General features: G+C 58.4%; 1 protein-coding gene across 17 annotated transcripts; it reads right to left on the bottom strand.

Annotated features, from left to right (window-relative positions):
* Positions 1-8: 8 nt before the first annotated feature.
* Positions 9-19,837, bottom strand: TPM3 (tropomyosin 3). Of its 17 annotated transcripts, XM_063356946.1 has the most exons (12): positions 19,709-19,837; positions 19,199-19,324; positions 12,830-12,963; positions 11,874-11,991; positions 11,555-11,625; positions 10,134-10,209; positions 9,588-9,650; positions 9,372-9,441; positions 7,526-7,604; positions 5,545-5,608; positions 1,849-1,971; positions 9-1,229 (listed from the first exon to the last, which is right to left on the bottom strand). In XM_063356946.1, exons 1-11 carry the CDS (start codon positions 19,820-19,822, stop codon positions 1,894-1,896), a joined length of 993 nt encoding a protein of 330 aa, XP_063213016.1. In that variant the 5' UTR covers positions 19,823-19,837; the 3' UTR covers positions 9-1,229; positions 1,849-1,893. The 17 variants fall into 17 exon arrangements, with proteins under 17 accessions (XP_063213016.1, XP_063213020.1, XP_063213021.1 ...); XM_063356950.1 differs by lacking the exons at positions 19,199-19,324; positions 19,709-19,837 and adding an exon at positions 16,163-16,336; XM_063356954.1 differs by lacking the exons at positions 9-1,229; positions 1,849-1,971; positions 5,545-5,608 and adding an exon at positions 2,285-2,836 and having other exon boundaries at positions 19,709-19,822.
* Positions 19,838-24,879: the final 5,042 nt, after the last annotated feature.

Here is a 24,879-nt window from a genome sequence, read left to right as displayed (position 1 = left end):
CAGCAGCGTGGAGGGATTGGTTTTTATTTCAAAAGACAGTAAGACAATTTTTCAATTTAGTATCAAAACACTTGATAAGGTTCTTTTCTCCAGATTGGCCCCTAAAACTGCTACAACCAAGCAGCATGCTCGAGCACAAGCTACACGCCACGAGCTTGACACATCTCCACACTCACGCCTCACAACAACTACACATCAGCAATGCACAGCAAGATGGCTTGTACCTTATTAAGACACTAAGAGCACTCCTGGCCAGGAGGGAAGGCCTCAGCTCCCTCCCTCAGGGTAGGCAAAAAAAACCAAAAAACAAAACCCACCAAACAAACTTCCCCAAGAAAACAAGGCTGTTGTACTTAAGCTGTTAAGTGTAACCCAGCAATGAGCGATAAAGCTTGGTGCATCAGCACTTAGTGAAGGCAGATTCAACGCCTGTGTAGCAATGGGTTAGAGGGGCCGTGGCTTCTCTAAGCCTACCAGGAAAGGAAGTGGCCAAGGGGGTGGGGGGAGGGAAGGGAAACAAGCCCTGTGAAGGTTCAATTGTTCAGATAACAGGCTTGGCTTTAAAAAAAAAAAAAAAAAAAACACACACAAAGTTTCCTTTTTCCCAAGTTGCTTCTTCACAACACAGAGAGTTACCTTAAAGCTGAGAAACTGAACTGCTCTTTTGGCAAACAGCTCCTGGAAAGGAAGTTTTCCCAACAGGCTGCCATTCCTAGCCCGGCTACTCTGATTCAGTGGCCCACAGCCAGGAACTGTCACACCCTCCTTCCTCCCCCGACAAAGCAGGGCGGCCCAGAGCTGATTAACAGAAGGTTAACACCGAATTTTAAAGCCAAGAGCTTTGAAGTGTAGCTCACCAGCCTCAGAGTTATTTGGAATGTTTACAATGGTTGCTACAAAAAAGGTAGTTACAAAATGTATACATCTCAAACATGCTCCCCAAACATTATTGCATTGTTCATTTCCCTTAATAATGCTGTTTGAAGCTCTGCCCAACCTGATGGCCTTTAACCCTGAGGCAAAGAAGATTTGTGTTTGGTCAAGTTGGCAACAGAAAGTAAACTCTGGTCCCCAAGGGTTAGAGGCCAGCAGCGGCTGGGCTGGCCCCCCCAGGCATCATGTGGCGGAGGCGGTGGCAGGGATCCATTACATCTCGTTCAGGTCTAGCAGGGTCTGGTCCAGCATTCTTTGCGTGCAGAGATGCTCCTCTTTGGTGGATTTCAGTTTATCTGGCAGGAAGCAAGAGTCAAGAGTTACAAGTTGGCTTCAGACAACTGAGAAAGCTTGGCCACAGAAAGCTTGCGCTAGTAGCCCCTTCCCAGCACGCTGCCGCAGCAAGTCCTCGGGCCGGGGGTGCCTGGCTGGGTGCAGCTAGAAGCTCTGAGGTTACCTGGCTCATCTGTAGCCCTTGCCTCTCACATTGCCGGTGCTCCCAGTCGGCACGGTGCTCACGATGTACTTTTAGGCAGTGCTTAGGCAGTGTTTTGCATGCAGGTGCCTCTGACTGTAGCTAGCTTTCCCCAGGGCTTCAACGCCTCCAGACAGCAGACCCCCATGGCCCAGCAAGCCACCCAAGAGCAACGCAGAGGTAAAAAATAAAAAATCCACACTTAGAAATCACCCCCCTGGAAGGACAGCTGGTGGTGCTCCCCGCTTTCCCCCCCCAGCACAGGACAGAGATGCCAAGCTGGTCACCGAGACCGTAACTACCTAGCAGCAGGGAGCAGACAACCGTGCCTCAAGGACAGCGGGGAAGAGGCTGTTGTCAGTGAAGGGCAGGCAGGGAGCAAGAGCGAGGGTGCTACAACTCTGCCCAAGACTCCAGGCAGCTGCACAGTCAATTCTCACATGTTCCTTAAGCCAGGAGGAGAGCTCAGACCAGCAACTAGCGCTCTAGGTAGGCTTTACTCCAAAGGTGAGCCCACCCACATCACTGAAGACATCCACACGCTGGGACACCGGACAGACAGGCTGTAGAAAGATGTCCTTTAGGCACAGGCAGTTTCTCAAAGCCACTCCCCAACCTCCCCAGGGTCAGAAACCGTGCACAGAGCGAGAAGCAGCCTTCCTAGAGCACTAGCAACTGCGGCACGTAAAGATTCCCTGCAAGCACTCAAGACACAGCTTCATGCTGTGGATTTCAGGAGTTGCTTTCAAGGTGTCCATGAGCTTTCCCAAACGGTTCTGGGGCTCTGCAGCTGCACTGGGCTCAGGCCCCGGGACTGACCGCTTCCCCCAAACCTTCTAGGTTAGGACTCAACTATATAGGAAAATACTACAGGTGTGCAGTCGTTACAGACCACGAGGTCAGTCATTTATTGTTAGAAGCCATTATTCCATGCAGCAGGAAATCCTACAGTCATTCAGCTAACAGTAAATTAAGTCGTAGCACTCAACAGGCATCTACTAGCAGACATAAGCCTAACTTCACCCCACCCCTCTCCTGGTGGGTACAGCCGTTCTGGTTCCATGGAGGAGCCAGGCAGGACCCCCTGGACAAGGGAACAAGACTGATGAAAAAACAGCCAAGTTTGAGGGTTATTTCACCAAGAATAGAGGTTACCTTTATAAAAAAAATAAAACAACAAAAAAACCCGAACTCTTAAATTAGAGGACCAATTCAAGTGCCCCATTAAATAGCAGCAATTGCATAAAATTTGCAAGTCTGCCGGTCTTAAGAATGATCAGATTTCACTGTGGTCCACAGCACTGGTGGTCGCAATAAGCTTGTTTAATGGCATTAGAGGGCCCCCTTCTCAGTCACACAGATCATGCAGCGTTAACTTCAGCTCGTTAGAGAGCAGGCGGTTTTTCTCAAGCTGGCTGTACAGGCGCTCTGCGGCAGCAACAGGATTAGGGGAAACAAGAGGAAGAGAGAAAAAGAGAGAAAGGGAAGGTTAGTAGAATACCAAGATGAGCACATCAAATAAGCTGCCTCCATAACGCGTGTCTCTGAGAATCACATCTAGGCTATTACACAGATGAAGCCGGGGAGAACAAAGGTTGGTCTTAGTCTAACTTGCATTTCAGGTCAGGAGGATCACAGAGGAAGCCAAGTGCAGGCAGAAATGGAAGTGCCACCACGGGCTTGCAAAGGCAAAGAACAGAAGAGGAGAACACCAGAAGAGGAGCCTGCACGCTGGGCTGTACTCAGGTAAGGAGACAGACTTGGGATGTGCTTTAAGCCTGTGGAGCACTTCGCAGAAAGTAGTCCTACCACAGCTGAACCAGAAGCACCTTCCAGAGTGACCACACAGCAGTGGGATTAATGGGGTTTTAGCAGTAGGACAGGGACACCAGAAGAACTGAGAATGACATACCTCATACCTGACCTGGAGGACACTCCTCCAAGGACATGCCTTTATGCCATACTAACAACCCACCACATCCAGACAAGGACTGAAGGCAGTATCTGCGTCAGGTACAGGAGAGAGGAAGTTCTGGAGCACAGGCTCCTGTTTTACGTCTGCCCCCAGAACAACCCAATGCGTGGGGCACAAACTGCCTTCACCTCACACCCAGTCCCTGTCCTTACAGCCTCACAGGGCTCTAGCGGCCACGCTTGTCCCCAAGGCTGGTACCAAGCACATGTGCTCATCAGCAGCTCCAGGGAAAGGGAGAACCATTCTGATCATCTCCCAGGACAGGTCACCTCTCAGGGCCACTGTACTGCCGTGCAGCCTGTCAGCCACAACCAGCCCCCAGAGAACCAGTTCAACACCTATCTCTGCCCACCTACACGGAGTTCTCAGACTGGGAGGATCCTGCGCAATTCCTGCATCTGGGGGAATTCCAGGCAGTGAAAAGTCCTTCTGTGACAGCTTCCAGCCTGGCAGAACTAATCATCACAAACTGCAGCGACACACACAGTGTGCTGCCTCCAGCTGATGAGTGAGCATAAAGCACAGCAATTCTTGTTGGCCTTAGGCTTCTCCTCAAATCCTGGTCTACAAGGTCCCTAGGAATCTAGGGCACGCTCTGAAGGGCATCCACACCATTCCTCATTGCTTTCAAGCCTAGGAACGTTTTGCTCTCGAAGACGACTTGGCCAGGTAAGATTCAGGACACTGAGTTAAGCTGTTCACATGGAGCAGCCAAAGCACGTCCCCCTCTGCAGAGTGTCTCTGCCCAGTCCCTCCAGCGTGACAGCCACACACGAGGGGGGAAGCTCACCCTCCGCTCCTTTCAGCCCTCAGCACCCGCTCTAGCTGCGCCTCACTCTGCAGGACAGAAGGTAGCAATGCTGATTGGTTATCCCTTCTTTAAAGCCACCAAGGGACCAAGCAACAGCCAGAGAAGCCACCAACTTGAGCCCCGCCACAGTCTAACTAGAAGTTGAGGAAAGCTGCGGTACGGGAGACAGGTACACCCCATCCTGGCCTACAGCAGAGCCTGCTTTGCACATCAGCTACTGCTGCTGCTAGTGACTTGCTCTCTGGCCTCCAGGCTGGTTCTGAGCAGGTAGGCTGGGCACCCTGATGCCAGTCTCCAGCCCCCCAGGTGATCAGGGCTGGTCCTGGGTCTCCAGAGCGGCAGAGGATGGGAGTGAACTGCCATCAGAAGTACCAGTGACTGCAGGCTGGTGCAACGGCTCTCGGCCTTCGAGCAAGGGTTTCTGCTTCTAGACAGGGACCTGATGATCCACCCGCATGAGGGAACAGACTGAAGTAACTAGCATGACCCTTCCCATGCTCAGCTCTGCTGGGGCTAGCTCCAGTGTTTGTTTGGCTGCTCCCTTCTCCACCCAGCCCGCAGGGCAGCCTTACTAGCCATCCTTGCAACCTGGGGAGCTCCAGGACCTGTGCCTCCTGGTCAGCTAACCTGCATTTGCAGCACTCCTGAGTCAACAGCCCAGCTCACAGTAACCAGCCCACACAAGCCTCACAATCCAGTCAGACCAGAAGCCTCTCAAAACCTCCCAGGGCAGAAGTTGCATCACCCACCCATCCATCACCCAGCATGGAATTCCATCAGGACAAGCAGGAAAAGGGCCTGCCACAGCCCAGCCTTCGATAAGATCGCTTGCAACACCACTGTGCAACAGCAGAGCCACCAGTTCCACACAGTGCGAGTCAGTAATAAACCCACTGCTGACAGGACCTCCCCATGAGGAGAGAGGCTCTTTCACAAGGGCAGGGTGCCACCTCCCACCTGGTGAGAACTGGCAACGGAGCGCTGGGCTGGAAGCCTCCACACACCCGGACACTTGTGACAGAAGCCCTGTCACTCCCACAGGATGTAGAGCCCCTACTCCAGCTGCAGGTTTGGTTACTGAGGAGTTATGGCTTCTTGCTTTGTAGGTCTTACAGGGCACAGTTATTGTCCCATACCCAAGGAGAGTCAGACCACCACCTGCCAGAGCTTTCCAGGCTATTACCCTTTGAAATTCCTTGTGGGAATGCTCCCTCCTTCCCCACCCAGACCTGGCAGAGAGGGGATAGCCCTGACACAGAAGACAGAGTGAGAACAGGCTGGGGCAGTTGAGCGTGTCTGGACTATCCTTACAGCTGGTGCCATTTGTGTGGAGAACGGAGTGACACAAACCTGAGGAAACCACGGGAGGTGTCCCATTTCATCAAAACTCTGCTCATGAAGGGCTCTTCGGGCACTGTGGCAGATGAACCAATCCAGAAAGGAAAAAAGTATTTGACAAGCCACCAAGAGGCAGCACATACAGTTACGAGAGGCTGATCGGTGTTATGATACCAGAGCAACTAACAACAGACTCAGACCGGCGGTGACGCACGTCAAGTGTTTGCAGCCTGCCGCCAGCTGCAGTGCTCAGTGTACAGCTCCGTGCCACGCTCCCAGGAGGATCCTCTCACCCCCAGCCCTTGCACGGGGAAGGGAGGACTCTGCAAAACACAGATTCCCTGGCTCGAGTGCCCACAGCCCTGCTGTGGTGCATTCTCATTCCTGAAGCAAGGGGCCATCCATCCCTCCCAACAGGCAACACCTCGCACCCAAACAGTCCTGGCCAACTGGAAACCAGCCAGACCTTACTTGATATTTATTAGCTTTCACACCCTGACAGTGACTATCAGGTATGGTGACTTCCCACTGCAAGCCAGCATTTGGCAGCCGAGGCCAGTGAACATTACAGAGCAGGCAGGTGTGAGGAGTGTCTTCAGCCAGGCTGAAGCAGGCACAGCTCGAGGACCTCCTGCTACAGACCCCAGCCTCCCATTTGGCCCTACAGTGCATGCTGCGTGCCAAGGCACCCTTTCCAGAACTGCAATTCACATCTGTGAGCCAATAAGACACCCAAAGGGAAAAATCCAGTGCGTTAATGAAGTCTTGTGTATTCCACCATGGGTGATGAGGGTTACACTGGTTTGAAGGCAACGTTGAAACAGTTACTCTAAAGCAGCAAGTGGTCGCTGGAAACCCATTTCTCAACAGCACCGGCCGTTCCATTCAACTTATACAAGAGTTGTTTTCCTTAAAAATTGTGACATCATGCTCAAGCAAGAGGCAAGAGAAATACAAAAGGAGCTTTATGGCTCTACACAAGATATGCAGATGAGAACAACATACTCCCAGCTACACCCAGACATTGAAAGGGCAGCCCCTCAGAGCACAGCAGTGTCTGGCACATCGGGTCAAAACAGTGGGAGCTTTGTTTAGGAGCAAGGGCAGCATAACCAGGGGGCTGCTGCTGTCAAGCTTCAGCGTCTTTACAGCACTCGTTCCCAGGGATGCCCTGTGCACAGTAACTGGAAAAAGGTACTGGAATTCAGAGCGAGATGACAAGAGCGTGAATGCAGGGTGCAGATGCAGAACTAGCCATCAAGCAGAGAGGCAAATCCAAAGTGGAGTTTGGAATCACAAGACTTATCTGTGTGAGACAGAAGGAGACACTAATTTTAAGAGAAAGTTTAAGTGTTTGTGCACAGCAAACTTGGCTTAGGGAGCTTTCGGACACTAGCGTTGTAGTCGCGTTAAGGCTCTTCCTCTGCAGTGCAAGTACCTGGCCTCTCCTTGGTTAGTGGTAAGGACCGTGCGGAGCAGCTGTTAGCAGAACCCACTACAAATCCGAACAAAAAGCCGAGTAGCAAAGTTGCAGAAACATACGAGTTCAGCTACTTCCACAGATCGGTTCATGATCCAGCCCATCTCAAGCCTGTTATGGCAATTCCTAAGGAATCCACTTGAGCGCTATCCACGGCCTCTTCCAGGAGGAATCCCGAGACCATGGCCCAGTGGCTCCAGCAGCCAACTATAAGCTGCAGTACCTTAGGAAGCCTTTCCCAGTGGGACTGGGAACTGCACTCAGAGTTCAAGTCAGAACCCTTTCAGGCCAGCACAGCACTTAGTGTTACACATGCAGATCACAAGGACCTAGAGTTAGAATACAGCATGCTGCAGGGAAGCCTCCACAGTCCTCGAGGCAGAGATCTGTAGAAGTAACCTAGACAACACAGTGCCATCGATTCTCCAGCTATGAAAATCACAGCAAACCAAGCAAGCTCTGGCGGTCTAGCCTGCTGAAGCGAGAGGCAAACACCAGCCAGCTCATATTTACATGGAAGTCATGTCATTCAGGGCGTGGTCCAGTTCCTCACTAATTGCTTTGTACTTCAGTTTCTGGGCATAGAGCTCATCTAGAAGAGGTTTAGGAGGAGAACAAAAGGGAAACAATGAGGGAAGGCAGAGTTCTTCCAACACCCTGGGGCAGGAAAAGCAGTATGGGATTCATGAACAGAAGAAAATGAAGTTAGATGTGGAGCCATCACGACTCTGCATTAGTTCCTGACAATGAACAGGAGGGTTCCGACAGCCCGAGGACAGTCTGACCAGCAAGTGCCTTCCAGGATTACAAGCCAGCTCTGAGGGGAGCAGAGCCAAGAACTCAAACCACATCAGCTTGTGAGAACAAGCTGCCCAGCCAGGTCAGCAAAAACCACTGACAGGAGGAGGAGCAGGGAAGGGCAACTCCATCCACTTAGGGAGAAGCTTGCCACGCCTAAGGAAGGCACAGATCAATCAAGGTGCTTTGTTCTCACCTTCAGTCTCAATACAAAAGCATGCTTGGGAGAAGCCAGTCACATAATAGTCCCAGGCATCAGAGGGAATTCCCTTTCTGTAGCTAGGCAGTGAGAGCCCAACAGACAGGCCACATCTGTGTCCTCCATCAGGTAATGGAGCAGATCACCTGCCTTCAGGGAAGGAGGCAGGCCTGAAACTCTGCACTGATGCACTCCCTGAGCACCGCGCAGAGCTGGCACCGACTTCTCCCAGCTCTGGCTGCCTAGGTACAGGACAGCTGGTAATGTTGTTAACAGCTCCACAGAGCCCAGAGAACTTTGTCAGTTGTCATAAACTAGGTCACTTCAGCAGCAAGGCCGGAGACTAGAGCCAGCTCTCGATCAATGTGTTTCAAGGGGAGCATGCAGGGATTTGGCAGAGTTTTTGCAGTTCCAAATAAAAGCTTGCCCTGGATCATGAGGTGGCTCAGATTGCTGCTTGGCAGCAGTTCTGGAACAGCTCAGCTGACACCATTGCTATTTCTAGATTAAAAAAATCTCCCAAGTGACTCCAGATGGTAGGATGTGGCTTTGAATCTCCAAGACCTAGCACTAAAAGACCAGAAAGGCACATGCTGTTGTCGAGGCAGGAGGCCTGTAAGAGTTTTGGTTTACCAGCACCACCACTCCAGCCACAACCCCAGATTTAAGGGCAGCAGTTGGAACCTTCTCCTTCCATGGCCTGGCAAAAGGCAAGATTCTGCGATGGCTGGCCTCAGGAGTGCTCCCCCAAAGTACTGTGAAACCAGGAACAGGAGGAAAAAAAAAAAAAAAAAAAACCATCCTTGTCACAGGCTGACCACCACACTGCATGGATGGGGCTTCCAGTGATTTAATCTTGAACCAGGAGCGATACTGGTCTTAAGTCTTCATGGGGGCTGTTTCAAGACTTGCAGCAACACTGTCTACAGCAGACAGCCACGTACATGAGATTCTGCACACAAGTATGTTATCGTAACCAATTCCTGTTGGGTTCAGGCATTTTTTCCTACACCACTCCTTAAATTGGAGCACAGGAATCCAGTTACATTCCTGAGGACATCACAGCCAAGACACACCAGCCGCAGTATCTGTCACCATCAGTCAGATATGGCAAGGTGTTTGGATCGAGAGCTTGAGGCCTGCCGCAGCACAGCCAGGGAACTGTTGCAGAGCAGATACACGGGGCATGACTCTTGAGCCCAGAGGCACCGAGCCTCACCTCAGAAGCCGAGTTAGGTCATGCTCCATGTACTGGGGAGCAGAGCAGTGTCTCCACTCTCCAACTATCTGGGAGACAGCCTTCCTTCCTCAGCTCCCCACTTCTCACCACATATTCTTTGGCTTCCCATCCCCAGAATGTACCTTCCAAATCATCAATTGTCTTCTCCAGCTTGGCTACAGACCGTTCAGCAAATTCAGCACGGGTCTCCGCCTGCCAGACAGAAGCATGCCAGTTAGTACAACAGCTTTGGGATGCAGCAAAGGACTACAGAGGCATCAGCTGAGGACATGAATTCTCCCACCCAATCAAGCTGAGGCCGGCTTACCCAGCCAGGCCATCCCAACATGGTCACTCACCTCTTTGAGTTTATCAGTCAGGATCTTGATCTCTTCTTCATATTTATCCTCTTTTTGAGAGTACTGTGGAAAAGGAAAGGAGTTGGCAATGAGAAGCCCCAGGTATCTCCCACTCCAGAAAGCCCACAGCTACAGAGGGAGACTTAAACTCCTCACTGCAGTGCACGTGCCCACAGAAACTTCCAACTAGGAGTTGTTCACACCCCTACTCTAGTCCAAGAGAACTGGGTCAGGCAGCAAGTCCCACACAATGCACAAAACACACACTTGGGCACAGAAAAATTCTCATCCCAGCAGCATAAACATCTTGGCTGGTCGAGTCTGCCCCGAGGCGGGGAAGGGCAGCCAGACTTCCCACACTCCCAGCTTCTACAGTCAACGTTAGCCCTGCACGGAAATCCGTTAGCTCTCCCAGGAGAGCAGGCACAGCTCTCCTTGCTTGCTTAAGGCTGCAGTTGCATCATTTCCATCCCAGTGGGTGCTCTGCTGTCACACACCCTCCTAGCAAAACAGAAATCTTTCTGGCCCTTGGACAAGCAGCCCTACCTTCTCAGCCTGAGCCTCAAGAGACTTGAGATTGTTGGTGACATTCTTCAGCTCTTCTTCCAGCTCGGAACATTTACTGTGGGTTTTCGTAAATAAAGGAGGGGAAAAAGGAAAAGAAGTGGGAGGGAAAGACAGGAGACACAAGAAGTGAATCCACGTGCAGGGAAGATCAGGAAGTTCACTAGGATATGGTCTGTGATCAGACTGGATGGGACCCTGCTTTCAGGCACTTGTGCGGAAAGCAAGTTCCCGTCCCGCCTCCAAGTTCATATTTTAAGTATTCTGCCAGCACATGCACAGGGCACTGAGCTGAGCAGCTGAGATATGGACACAGATTTCTGCCAGACCTGGAGTCTTCCGGTAGAAACTGCATGTTTAGTTTGCTGTAAGGAGGGAAGCTGTTCTGACAGACAGATGGACAGCCACCACCACTCAGACAGGAATATTTATGGGCAGAGAGGACAAAACATTCCAGGAGAAAGACGCAGTTAAGCTGAGGGAAGGAGCGTAGCAAGAAGACCACAAGAGTTCTTGTTTAATGGTTCGAGAAGGGAAAGGTTAGTACCTTTTCTTCGGCAACAGACAGACACTTCAAGTTCTGGTCCATCACTCTGATCTGCTCCTGCAGCTCCCGGCAACGACTGTTAGTGACGGTCACACGATGGCACAAGCCAGGTGGGGACAAGGGTCAAAAGGAGCACCAATATAACACAATACCGCAGAGCAAAAAAAGGGGGTAGGGGAGAAACACAAAAGAGTCATGGTCATGACATGCATGTCTGGGCAGGAAGCACAGAGCTACTGCTGCGTGCACACTAACTTTGTTAGACAAGGCCCAGAGAACAGAGAAGCCCTGACCAGCTCCTCAAGGACCAGCTCGAGCATCCAAACACATGAAAGGAGCCCAAACATCACAATCTGCGTGTCTGCTCCGAGCAGAGGAAGTCCAGCTTGCTGCTCAGCAGTGCAGAAGCCTCTAGTAGTTACTGCAAATATTTTAAGGGGCCAGAGACCAACCTCAGCCGCAGTTCTGACCACGGACATCCCACATGCCACTCTGCTGCTTTAGGACAAGTGCTGTGCATACACGTGCCCCATAGCAATGTGTAGGATGTAGTGACCACACGTACAAAGCAGTGCCGGTGAATACCGAGTGGAGAAGGATTCTCTGGCCTCACTAACCAGGGAGGCCCTCCATGCAAAGGGGCAGAACGTCTCCACTACAAGGCAAATCACACCATCGCAAACTCCACATCCTCTGTGGATCTAATCCTGTTCTAAGCAGGAGAGTGTTTCCAGCTCTTTCACCTAAAGCTCTAAACCCACCCTGTGCTTCAGGCCTTGTGTAACAAGGTTAGAAATGCGGTGTTAGTTCCCATGCAAAGGTAGACATGCCGGTTACATGCAAGCAGATTACTCACGACTCTGCAAGCTCAGCTCTCTCTTCAGTACGCTCCAGATCTCCTTCTATGATCACCAGTTTCCGAGCAACCTGGAAGGAAGAAATGGAGTTAAGAGGAAGGAAGGTGATTCTGTACTTGTAGGCTGTGCAAGACAGTAAGGTAACGCCTGCAGGAGTCACTGGAGCTGCCAGAGTCTTTTGGCTAAGGGGAACACTGATGTAGCTCTGCTTAGAGACAGGTTCTCCCCCCAGATTCATTGCAGAAAGCCCTGCCTGCAGGAAGAGGAACCGCCTCTCCTGGCCAGGGTCTGCTGGACTTGAGCATCCAAAGGTCTCACCTCCTCATACTTCCTGTCTGCCTCCTCTGCAATGTGCTTGGCTTCCTTCAGCTGGATCTCCTGCAGTTCCATCTTCTCCTCATCCTTCAGGGCTCTGTTTTCAATGACTTTCATGCCTCTGCCCAAAAGAAAGCACAGGGAGGGGAGATGCATGAAAGTCCTGTACAAGCCAGCAGTGTAATGACTTTCAGAGCATTAGCTGTGCTCCCCTGGGACCACGTTGCTTCCTTATGAGCTGCAACACCTCTGAGTGCAGAAGACAGCACAGGAAGGCAGCCATCGCTGAGCTGATGCAAATACAGCAACCTCGATTGCTCAGAATTAACTGTTTCTTGGAGCATTACTCCAGCAGCTCATTGGGCCCCTGGACCAAAGGAAACGTGGTGCTGCCGAGAAGAACAAGCCAGGCTGTTTTAGGGACTCCACATAGCTGAGCCAAGCGTTTTCCAGGCTGGAACACAGGAAGAGCCAAGTCCATCTTTATGGCAGGGCATCAGCTGGGTCAGGTTGCTCCCTACAGCGTGCGCACCGATGAAGCACATCAGCCAAGTGGAAGTGGACCGCTCCCCTCTGAATCACACTGCCAGGTCAGAGGACGGCTGCCAGAAGGGAGGATGCTGGCAGAGGCAGTAGGAAGAGAGACTTCCCCACCAGCAGCCACCTTCACGAGTCCACAGTGTCCCAGAGCCCACTTATTTCTTTTCCCTGTGAGGTGGGGAGGCATGGTAGCACACAGCACTTACTCGCTCCTTCACCTCAGGTTCCAGGATACCCTCTCAAGGCCAACAACAATGTTTTAGTTGCTTCATATAAGCGGGTACCAACTCCCACATCCCGCCTTGATGTGGTATCTACTTCCCACCCTCCAGGAAGCCCAAGAGGTTGATGGCACCAGGCCCTCAGTCAGGAGCACGTCTGAGATGTTTGATGGAGTAAGAGCAGCAGCCCTTGCTCACCTTTCACTTTCATCTGCAGCCTTCTCCGCCTCTTCCAGCTTCTGCAGCGCTGTGGCAAGGCGCTCCTGGGCTCGGTCTAACTCCTCCTCTACCAGCTGAATACGGCGATTCAAAGATGCCACTTCTGCCTCAGCCTAGAGGGAGCAGACGAGAGTGGCTCAGTCTGTGGCGGGTTTAGCAGTTAGTGCAGGGCAGCTGAGCTCTTCCTTCGGTCAGGGACAGCGCATGGGAAGCCAAAACAAAGCCAGGGTGCTTTATCCACTTTCTTACAGAGGCTGCACTCCCCTACGCTTGCACGCATATTAAGCTTCACAACATTTCACACACACGCTTTGTCCGTGCAGCAGTCATCCTGCAGGTTCCTCGCCTGTCAGCTTGAGCTGACGTGACAGTTTAAGCCATAAACACTAAGTAGATGACTTACGCTAATGGGTCTTTTCTGCAGCTGCTGTAATCCTGCCAGGCCATCAATCAGAGTCCTATTTATCCACCACACCAGAGCGCTGTGACAGCTGCCATTTAGCACAAAGTCAGTTTACTCATGTGATCCGGACACAAGCGTTGCTTGAAACAAGCCCTCTCATCAGCAACGTGAGAAAGATTAACAGCTTCAGGTTCAGAGGTTTGCCAAGCTGTGTCAAGGCGTCGCAGGCTGGGCTTTCTACAGCATTGCCCTGACCTGGGGCCCCAGCAGCTCAAGCCCCAGAGAGCCAGCTGTGTTCTAGGCTTCCTTCCTCCCAGAGATTCACTAATAACCCAGAGAAAGAGCAAAAGCCTCATCCAGTCTTGAGACAAGTTGAAGAGGCTGCTCCCCAGCAACAGCCACAGCCGACAGCCACCTCAGCTCCACCATACATGCCAGGAGCCTGTGAAATTGCCGAGAGCCCTCAGGCGCTGCGCATTTGTCAGAAGCGTGACCACAAAAGTGACCAAGGCTTTAATGAATCAGCAGAGATCAGAAGCCATCACACACCCCCCAGCGAGACCTGTTACAGCAGCACTGCTATCAACCACAAGGCATCTGCTTACAGCCCAGGCTGTGTCAACCCCGACCAGAGCCTGGGGGGAAGCCTAGATGCTTTGGGGACACCAACACCTCACGTGAGTCGCCCCGGGAGAACCCAGCACCCTGTTCTCCAGCGGGAATACTGCACTGGTACAAAGATGGACAGGGCTGCAGGCATTTCAGGGCAGCGCTGTGATCTTCTACAGAGACCCGCGCACAGGCACATGCCAGGCATATATGAAATATCCCAGCTACTCGTAACAAAGCAGCCTGCAAGAACATGCTGCTTCTATCCATGCCCAAGGAGGGAGGAGCAGAGAGATGAAAGAAGCCAGTGTTAGAGCAGGGCCCGACACAAGTCACGTTGAATTCCTGGGAGAGGCTGTCCGAGCTCTTCCCCGCAGTAGGCAGCAAGGCCTTTGGCACCCCCCGCCCCCCCAACATGTTTCAAGACCAGGTTATGAGAGCACAAGTTGAAGAGGAGCTCCCCTGCTGGCACACCCTGCTCTTCACCAGGGAAACCCACAACACTTTGATGCTCAAACAAGGCAGCGCTGCAGCAGGCTGCCCCACAGCCAGCTCCACCGGCACCCTCCGGAGGAGGAGGAGGAAGTGGTCTGCTCGAAGAGGAACAAAATGATACGTTAAACAGAACTGGGAAGGAGACTGCTTGACACACAAGTATTTTGCCTGCTAAAAAGGCAATGAGCTGCCAAGGTGGAGAGCCACCTCCTCCTCCTCCCAGGGGATGGAGACACACCAGCACGACAGGTCTCCACTTCCTGACCCCCTGAACCACACCATTTAGCCCTGACTTTCCACAGGCAGCTCTTAGCCCACACAAAAAAAACCCAAAACACTCTTGCTTTTAAAGAACCGCCTCTCTCCCTCTGCAGAAGGGTCCTTACACCTCCTTTTCAACTTCTCCTCACTGGATACAGCTGAGCTGTCAGGCTTCCCCGGAGCACGGGAGTGACACTTCCAGGCAGCCCTGCTGCCGAGCAGCACAGTCTCATTACTCCATGCTTCCTTCAGGAAGGCAGCCCTGAGTCAGGGAGCTACCGGGAGCTCTGCAAGCCAAGGGCAGAGCTCGCCTCAGCCTTGGAGGCTCACCATCGCTTCCCCAGGCCACCAAGATCTGACAGGGACATTCCTCAGGACCCAAAGGCCAACCCACAGGATGAGTACTAGACACCACTACACTAGGAGCACTGGTTCTTTCTCCCCAGTTAGCGAGGCTCCAGCAAGCTGGGAGAAACACACACGTTCCCATGACAACACCACTATCGCAAGAGAATTCCTTATGTGGCTGCAAAGCCAGAGCCCAGCTGAGGTCTGGGAGTGGCCTCGTCCCACTGCACGGCAGAAGCCTTTGCCACCAGCCCCAGTAGCAAAGCCGGGTCAGCCCCACGGCAGCAGCACCACGCTCCTCTCACGGACATGGGCACTGGCGGTGGAAAAGCCTCAGCTCCACATTTTCAACAGAATCAGTAGCAAAATCACCCTGCAAATTTGCAGGGAGCCACGCTCAGATCCGAGCCAGTCACCTGCGAGGACCTGCCCCGTGTCGCCCCATCCGCCGCCCCCACGATGGCACCAGCCTCGCCTGCCTCCCCCGGCCCCACCGAGCCGCCAGAGCGGGCGCTCCCCAGGTCAGATTCGGCCGTGGCCGCTCCCTCCTTCCCTCCCAGCAATCCCAGCCCCTGCCTGCCCCCAGCACGCTCTCCCGAGGCTGCCGGCCCCGGGGATTCCCGCTGGCCGGGATGCGGAGCCTGGGAGTCTTCCCGCTCCCCCCGCGCAGCACCAGTGAGCTCACTTCCATTTTATCAGCACATGCCAAGGCTACTCGCACCTTTGTGCTTGCAACACGGGGCCAGACAAGATGGCCGGGTTCCTCCCCTTCCTCTGGCAGCTCGGAGCCAGCAAGCGACCGGGGGGAGTCCCGACCGAGGCGGGGGGTAACCCGGGGACCGGGGCGGGGGTGACCCGTAACGATGAAAGAAAAACCCGCGGGCTCCCCCCAGCCCCAGTCACTCCCCAGCACGGGTCGAGGCATCGCCGTTGTGGTCCCGGGGACCCCAGCGAAACCCGGGGGACGCTGGGTGGGGACGGGACCCCCCCCGGGACCCGCAGACACCACGGCGGCGGGGCCCGGATCGCTGCGAGCGGGGGCCAGGATCCCGCGGCTCCTCCCGCAGCCCCGGCTGGTGCGACCCCCAGCACCGCCACGTCCGCGGGCCTAACACCCCCGGGGGCCGATTGCGACCCCCCCCACACACCTCGTCCCCTTCCCGGGGCCGCCCCCCGTCCCGCGGCCCCGCCGGTACCTGCTCGCGGTTGCGGCGCTCGGCCTCCACCTCCCGCTGCAGGCGGTCCGCCCGCTCCTCGGCGTCGTCCGCCTGCTGCTGCAGCACCTGGATCTTGCGCTTCACCGCCTCGATGGTGGTGGCCCCCGCCATCCTTCCTCCTCCTCCCCGCCGCCCGACCCGACCCGCCGCTCCGCTCCGCGCCGGCCCCGCCCTGAAATACCGGAACCCACCGCCCCGGTCCCGCCGCCCGGGAAGTGACGTCACTTCCTTCCCCCCCCCCCCACCCGCGTTGCCGTGGAGACGGGGAGCAGCAGCCCGGTTCCGCCGCCGGGGGGCCTGGGGCCAGCGGGACGGCCCGGGCGGGAGCGGAGACACGGGGGACAACCCCACACGGCATCATGGGGGTCTGGGGACACCGGGAGCTGCCCCATGTGGGTGGGGGGACACCGGGACCTGCCCCACGGAGGCCTGGGGACACCGGGACCTGCCCCATGTGGGTATGGGGACACCGGGACCTGTCCCGTGGAGGCCTGGGGACACTGGGACCTGCCCCATGTGGGTATGGGGATATTGGGACCTGTCCCATGTGGGTATGGGAACACCGGGACGACACCGGGACCTGCCTCCCAGGGACCTGGAGACACTGGGACCTGCCCCATGTGGGTATGGGAACACTGGGATGACACCGGGACCTGCCCCCCAGGGACCTGGAGACACTGGGACCTGCCCCATGTGGGTATGGGAACACTGGGATGACACCGGGACCTGCCCCCCAGGGACCTGGAAACACTGGGACCTGCCCCATGTGGGTATGGGGACACCAGGACCTGCCCCGTTGGGGACCTGGGGACACCGGGACCTGCCCCACGGAGGCCTGGGGACACTGGGACCTGCCCCATGTGGGTGGGGGGACACTGGGACTAGCCCTATGTAGACCTACGGGCACTGGGACCTGCCCCATGTGAGTATGGGGCCACCAGGGCCTGCCCCATGTGTGTGCGGCGACACCGGGACCTGCCCCACAAAGGCCTAAGGACTGGAGCTCTGCCCCACAGGGCCTTCCGCATCCTGCCCCACGGGGTTGCACGCACCCCTCAGCCCCCACCGTGCCCCATGCGGCCCCACCGGCCAGGTGGCTGTGCAGACCCGGCAGCCCCACCCTGTCCCTCAGCCCCACAGGCCTCACACGGGCACGGCCGGGCCGCAGCGGCACCGTGTTCCCGAGGGCTGAGCTCACGCACTGCCCGCCCTGCAGAGCCCCCGCACCCGCCGGGGCCGAGGTCCCGCAGCCCTGCCGCAGGTCCCGTTCCCCGCTTCCTCCCCAGGGACAGGGCTCCGGCACCTGCCAGCACGCCGATGCCAGGCTCCCGCTCCACCGCCGTGCACCAAAACACACCGTTGCTAAAACTCTCCGGTCTTGGGAGGGCAGAAAACGCTGCCGAGGGTGATGTTCCTCTGTGCCACGAGGGTCACGGAGGCTCCCGGGAGCTCAATAAAAATGTAACCAAGAGCTGTTGCTGCCCTCGTTCACCACGCAGCCTGTTCAGCGCCGCTTTGGGCACACAAGTAAAAGAGAAAGGGGGTGTCGGGCTGCCACCCCTGTGCCGCTTCCGAAAACCCTCAGCAACCAGGCAGGCACATGCCCCGGGGGTGCGTTTGCTGGGGCAGAGCGGGCTGGCACAGGCTCATGCGGCCAAACGCCTTGGCAGATCCCCCGGAGATGAGCTGGCGACCAAAAGGGCCTGACTCTGCCTGCACCCGCCGGCTGGCAGGAGCCGGGAGGCAGCTCTGCGCATCCAACGCTCCGGGGCCTGAGATCCCTCCTCCCGGCCCCCACCTTCCCTGAGCTGGGGTGAAACCGGGGGACCCCCAAGAGCCACCCTGGGGGGTGGCGGCCAGAAAAAGGGGTCTCGGAATGAACAGAAAGGGATTTAACGAGGGGCGAGGCGACGGGGATGCAGTCCTCAGTGCTGCAGCCCGACGGCAGGGAGAGAGTCTGAAAATGCCAGCCAGGGAGGAAAGAAGGGCGAGCGGGAGGGAAGGGGCTCCCCAGAGCTCTGCAAGGCCACGCTCGGTGTGTGCTGACCTCCAGCGCTGCCGCACACTCAGCCGGGGCCAGGAGAGGAAGCCATGAGCAAAGGCACGGGGCTGACAGACTGCCCAGGGCTCAGGGAGGGCTCAACAGTTCCCGATTACACCGCGGCCCCCGGCTTGGAGCCGGGATGCGCCGGTGAGAGGCAGCCCGGGCAGCGTGCTGGGGCTTGGGGCGCTTCCCCATGGCCCAGCGTCGGCGGCCGTGCCGCCCCTGCCTCCAGCCTGAGCGTCAGAGCTGGGCCCGTCAGGGAGAGGAGACGGGGGATTTCTTCCAGCCCGTGCAGGAGGCAAGACCTGCATCTCCTCGCCGCTCGACCCCTGAGACACGGCGGCCCCACGAGGTGACAGCCCCTCCGGCCGTGAGGAGTGGAGCCAAACTCCGCGCCACGTGATGGCCGGGAGAGCGGCCGGACAGCGAAACCCTGCACCGCTCGCGCCATTGTTTTCCTGGAAACGGCGGACAACAATAGCCGGGCTGTGCAGTTGTCACACTGCCCACGCAGCCTCTGCCTGCCTGGGGAGCTCGGCTCCTCTGACAGCAGCCATGACACTGACTTCCCTGGGGACAGGCAGGGACCCCACGTCCCACGCTTGAGGGGCTGCTCGCTGCCACCAGCCACTGTGGCTCTGCCCCCAGCTCGGGCTCCCCACGTCCTGCTTGGCGGAGCCTGGCTGCCCAGCCCGCTCCATCCCAGCTGCCTTGGGATGTCCTTGCCCGGGAAGAAGCTGGGACTGGCCCCTGCCAGCATCCCTCTGGCCCCTGCGTGGCTGTGGGTGCCCCCGCCGGGGACATGTCCTTCCCAGGGTCACCCTCTGCTCCCATACACAGCGTTGGAGGAGTGCTCCAAGCCTGACAGGGACCTTCTTCCGTCCCTGAGGCCACAGTGAAGGGCTGCAGTCCCACCGGGAGGGCAAGGGGAAGGCAGCCAACCCAGCTCCCACCCTGCACCCCATACGTACGTCTGCCGCCTTCTTCTCCGCCAGCTCCAGCTTCTCCTGGGCATCTTTCAGGGCCTCGGAGTATTTGTCCAGCTCATCCTCTGTCCCTTTCAGCTTCTTCTGCATGGCGGCGAGCTCATCCTCCAGCTGGAAGGGCAGCGAAAGTCACCGCAGGTGGATGCCCCTCTGGACCCCAAATAGGGGGAGAGCCCTTGGACACCCCTCTGGACCCGCACAGAAAGGGAGAGCCCTGCCTACCCCAGCCCAGGCTCAGCTCTGCCCCACAGCATCCCTCCTGCCCCATCCCAGGCTCAGCTCTGCCCCACACGTCTGTACCTGTCCCACGTGCCACCAGCTGGCATGGGCTGAGCCCTGGGCAGCCCTCGGGACGCCCACAGCATCGTGACACAGTCCCCGAGCTGTGGGACAGTGGCGGCTCTCACACTCTTGTTCCCCTTGCCAGGGTCTGGGCTCAGCACGGTCCACCCCCCCTGACATCCCTCAGCTGAGGACGTCTCCTGCCTGCCCTACCTGCTTGCTCCGCTCCTCCGCCTGCTTCTGCTCGGCCTCCGCCTGCTCCGCCCGGTCCAGGGCGTTCTCCTTGTCCAGCTTCAGCATCTGCATCTTCTTCTTGATGGCCTCCATCCTCGGTGGGACGTGGGTGCCGGCAGCGGGGCAGTGGGCAGCAGGACGGGCAAGGAAGGCAGGGCGGCAGTGCTGCCCGATGCCCCGCTGCTCGGTTTATCAACTCTGCCCTGCCCGCTGGTGCAGGGGCTTTGCCTTTCTTGGGCCGAGCCGCCTCCCCACCTTCCCAAAAAGTCTGTGCTGGGGACCCATTGTCTGCCCTGGGGGGATCCGGGTGGCTGCAGCCTTATTTGGGCTCCTGAGAACAGCTGGGGCGGTTATAAAAAGCAGCGGCAGGTCTGCAAGAGAGGGGTCCCGCATTGTTCCAGCCGCCTGCACCCCCCCCTTGCAATGGGACACCCTGTCCGGCATCATGGGGACACCGTGCTCCCACCCGGCACTCCCTCGAGACACACTCGGGACATTGAGCCGGGTCCGTGCAGCACCGGCAGCGAAGCCGGTTTGCACCCCACCGGGATGTTTTGGTGGCCCCCGGGCTGACATTTACCCATGCCCGGGGGTGGCATGGAAAAGGGCGAGCTCATCCCGACACTATTTTAAGAGCAGGGGCTTAGCAGCAGCCCCCAGCCCGAATTGTTTGGCTCGGTGGGGAGCAGCGGGGGGATTCAAGCCCAACACCCAGGGAAGAGCACCCCGGGAACCCCCTGAGCCCCCAGCCTGGCTCTGACCGCGCTGGTGCTCGGCAGCGAGGCAGAAGATGCTGTTGGCAGCCGGAGGAGCGAATTCCCCAGGCGCAGGGAGGAATTGTCAGGGAGAGCGGCGGCACTTCCTACGCAGCCGGGGGATTAGCAGCCTCCTTGCGCCAGCCCCGAGGTCCTGCTGGCCCCGTGAGCCAAGTCGGGATGTCCCAACGGGGGGAGACCCACTGCTCCCTTCCAGGGACAGATTTTGGGGGCTGAGGGGGTCAGCACCCAAGGACCCCGGCGGCAGCTCCCTGGGCAGGGCGCCAGGAGGGACGGTGCCCACGAAGGGCCCCGAGCCGCCGCTACACCCCCATGCCCTGGGAGCCATAAATAACCCCGTGCAGCAGGGGCAGCGGAGCCAGCGGTGGGCACGGGGCCACGCGCCTTTGTCCTGGGATCATCCCGGGCGTGAGCCGGGGGGGGACAGGTGGTGAGCACTGACCCCACCGCCATCCCAAACCTCCGCCGGGCCCTGGGGATGGCAGCTCCTTGGCTGCCTGTCCCCGGCCCTGCCGAGACCGGCACGCGGTGCGGGCGGACGGGGTTTATTACAGCAGCGAGAGGGCGGGCAGGGGGTGCGGGAAGGGGCGCGGAGGCACCCCCTGCGCCCCCCCCCCCCGCCCGCCAAAGGGTGCAGGCAGCATCTCGCCTGGTCGGCGCTGGGCATCCCTGGCGCTGTAAGAATATGTTTGATATTTAGTTGGCTTTCCAATAAAACAACCTAATATCAAACATATCAGACAGAGGCAGGGGCAGGCAGAGGCGGCAGGACCCGGGGCTCAGCTCCCTGCAAGAGAAGGAGAGAGAAGGAGAGGCTGAGAGCTGGCGGGGGGGAGTAACTCCCCGGTTTGCCCAGGCAGGACCCCCCAGGGCACCGCGCAGGCAGCACCTCGGTGCCGCTTCGGTGTCTGGAGCCCTCTTGGGCAGCTGCGCCGGTATTGGGATGCTCCAGGATCCGGTACCCGAGCAGGAGGCGTCCTGCAGCGGGGAGGAAGCCAGAGCAGGGCAGTGCTCCCGGCGTGGCACGGCACACCACACCATGGCACGGACTGGCACGCCATGGCATGGCAAGGCAGCACTGCCCACCCGTCCCTGCGTGCCCGGGGCCGAGGGCACCCCACGTCCGTCCCTGCCTTACCTGGGACGGCTTGGGGGGCTCCTCGGCGGTCTGGCTCAGGGGCCGCCCAGCCGCCATTTATAACCGCGCTCAGCTGCACCCAGCGGGGGGATGCAGCCGGCAAATGCCCTGGCCTCACGCACGTGGCCTCGTTCCCATTAATTACCACCCATCGACGTCCCCCTGCCCCCTCCGCAGACCCCCGTGCCCTTGCCGCCGAGCGCTGCCGGTCGATACAGGTCGATGGCCCCGCGCCGCCTGCTCCTGCCCCCAGTTACACGCCGCCGTCATTAGCGGGGCCATCAATACTGGGGAGCCGGGCCCATCCCGGCGGGCTCTGCGCCACCGAGGAAGGGGGCTGCGTGTGACCCTGCCCAAGGACAAGCCCCAGCCAGCGCTGGGGGGCTTTGTCCCTGTCCCCTCACTTCGGGGGAACCACTGGGACCCCCCGTGCACAGGAGCATTCCCTCCCTGGGGTGGCCAGAGGAGGTGACAGCCTGTGGAGATGGTCCCACTGCGGTGGGCACAGCTCGGTGACAAAGGCAGGACCCCAGACCCGCTCTGGGGTGGCCATTGGGACCTAGCCAGTGGCCTCCAGGCAGGAGGGCACACGGAGTCTCTCGGGATGCTGCAGGCACATGTCTCCCTGTGCCGTACCGGTGCTTCACTGCAGCGGGACACACCGACCTTGGGAATGGCACTGGGAGCTCTGCGGGACCCCAAACTTTGGGGGGCCAACGGGGCAGGACATGGGGCAAGCGGGAGCCCCTGAATGCCACAGGGGCACAGGCACGTAGCCCCTACCCCGCTGCCTGCCTGGGCTGGGGGACATGGGGCTCTGGCCCCATGGGGGTGGCAGTGGGGCGGCAGGGCCGTGCGGGGAGGGTGGCAGCGGGGATGGTGGGGACACATGTGGTGGCAGCGCGGTGCCGGGAGCACGCGTGCAGTGGCGGCTGATGTGATGCATCCCGACAGCCGAGCTAATGAAGGGCCGTGGGCGGGGGGTGCCGGCCCAGCGGCTCCCAGCCCTGTCAATAAGCAGAGCCAGGAAAGGCGCTGATGGGCCCTGGGGCCGGGAGACACCAAGGTCGGGCGCAGGCAGCGGGGACAGCAAGTGGGGGACAGGGCCCTCCCCCGGCAGGGAGCAGACAGGGGCTCAGGGGTGCCCGGACGGTGATCGGGGCCCAGGAGCTTCGCACCTGGCCGGTCTCCTCTCCCCGCAGCTGCAGGATAGTGCCACACGGCCAGGAGCGCCGGGCCACGGGGGACAGGAGCGTGTGGCCGATGCGGGAGCCGTGCTGGAGCGGGACCCAGCCATGTAGCACGCTGGCCGTGCTGCCATCTCCTGGCGTGGCCACGGCTGGGCCTGCGTGTGCAGGATCCGGCACGCATAGTAGGGTCGCAGGCAACGACCAGATCCCAGCCGCAGGGATCGTGCTGGGCTGCCCCTTCCCTCCACCTCCGCCCAGGGCTGTCCCACATCCCAGCACGCAGCAGACGCAGCCCCCATCTTGCTCAATGTGTTTTATTCAAAGCTGGGTGACGGTGGGCCAGTGCTGAGCCCGCCAGGTCGGGCACTCACAGCCGCTCCACGTAGAAGGCTTTCCCGAGCCGGTGCAGCTCCCACTGGTGCTGCTGGTGCTCATCCTGGAGGAGCCGGTGCAGGGCGGCTTGGCGGACCTGCCGGGCACAGGAGCCAGGGCTGAACCCCACTGTCCCCCTGGCTGGTCCCACAGGATGCGGTACCGGAGCGGGACGAGGGGGACACCCATCCCTCGCAGCCCAGGGTGCACCCAGCCGCGCCGGACCCACGCCCGGCCTCACCGCCATCTGCTCCTTGCTGGCGAGGTGCAGCTCCGACTCCACGCGCTGCCGCAGCGCCGCGGCCCAGATCCTCTCCCAACACCGCGTGTGCTCAACGGCCACCTGCCCACAGCTGTGGGGACACGGGGTGGACAGGATGGGGTGCCAGGGGGACCCCATACCAGAGCTCCCCCTCGCCCACTACCCCCCAGCCCCCGGGGCTCCCTCTGCCAGCTCTACCTCTCCAGCAACCTCACGCAGGCGCTGCCCTTCGCCAGGACCTGCAACCAAAGCGACACATTTGGCGGGGGGAGGCCGGGTTTAACGAGCACAAGGGGGACATTGAGCCCCACTGTCCCCAACTGCTGCAGGGAGACCCAGGACACCCACCCCCCTGCCCCGTCCCACCTCCTCCCGCCGCAGCACGGGGGTCTGGCTGCTTGGCTGTGCCATGGCCGGTACCGCAGGGACCCCGCAACGACCCCGCAACCGCCCTCTGCACCAGCCACGCCGTTAACGGCATCCCGGTTACTGCAGCATCCTGGTTACCACGGCGGCGGCGCAGGGACAGGGAGGGGCTTCCCGCAGTCAGAGGCCCGACGGCACACATCCTGCTCGGGGTAACTGTAATTTTATTAAACAGCAATTAAAAAGAGTGCAGAGGCCCAGGCGAGGGGCAGGGGACCCCGCCCCACGCGGTACACGCTGCGGTGACTGGTGAGCAGCGGGCGCTGCCGTCGGCCCGGCAGAACGCAGCCGTCGAGTCTGGGGCCGCGAGCTTCCGCCCATGGGGGCTCGGCAGCCGCTGGCACACAGGCGCTGGTGAGAGTGGGAGGAAACACCCCCTTGGCAGGACAGACAGGACGTTCAAAGCTGGTATTTGTCTGCCCGAGACGTCCCCAAATGCCCAGTTGCAGGAGAAAGAGTAGAAACCGCAGCCCAAAGAGGCACCTCAGCCACGGCAGCTGAGAACTGACCACCAAACTATTTACACTCTGTCCAGGCCCCCTCGTGCGCGGCCCGGGCACACAGGCAGGCTGGGCACGGTGCCGCAGAGAAAAAAACGAGCGTTCACCCTTTGGAAAGAACAGACGAGCAGCTCCAGAGCCTGAGAGCCACACAGACGGGACGGAGAAACAGCATCAGCCCGTGCCAGCCATCACGGGGAAAGAGGACAGGTGGAGGAGAGCACTGGCTGGGATCGATGTCTTTTATAAATAAGCTAAAGCTGATCAGTTTATTCACAGGGCCAGGGCTCTAAGACGTTGCCAGACTCAAAGCCTCAAGCCTGAAGCATGTCCCAAGCCCGCTGTGGAGGAGGCCCACGGCTCACCCCCTCCGGATCCAGCGGGCAGGCACGCTGCTTTCAAATGGGCTCCTGGCGAGGGCCAAGCTCCGCCAGCCGAAACGGAGCCTCTGCCGAGCGATGATCTCGGACACCGTGCAAGAGGGAG

This window comes from Chroicocephalus ridibundus, chromosome 21 (genome assembly GCF_963924245.1).
Source record: "Chroicocephalus ridibundus chromosome 21, bChrRid1.1, whole genome shotgun sequence".
Taxonomy (NCBI): Eukaryota; Metazoa; Chordata; class Aves; order Charadriiformes; family Laridae; genus Chroicocephalus; species Chroicocephalus ridibundus.
The sequence above is the reverse complement of the archived record's forward strand: the minus strand, read 5'-3'. Positions and strand labels throughout refer to the sequence as shown.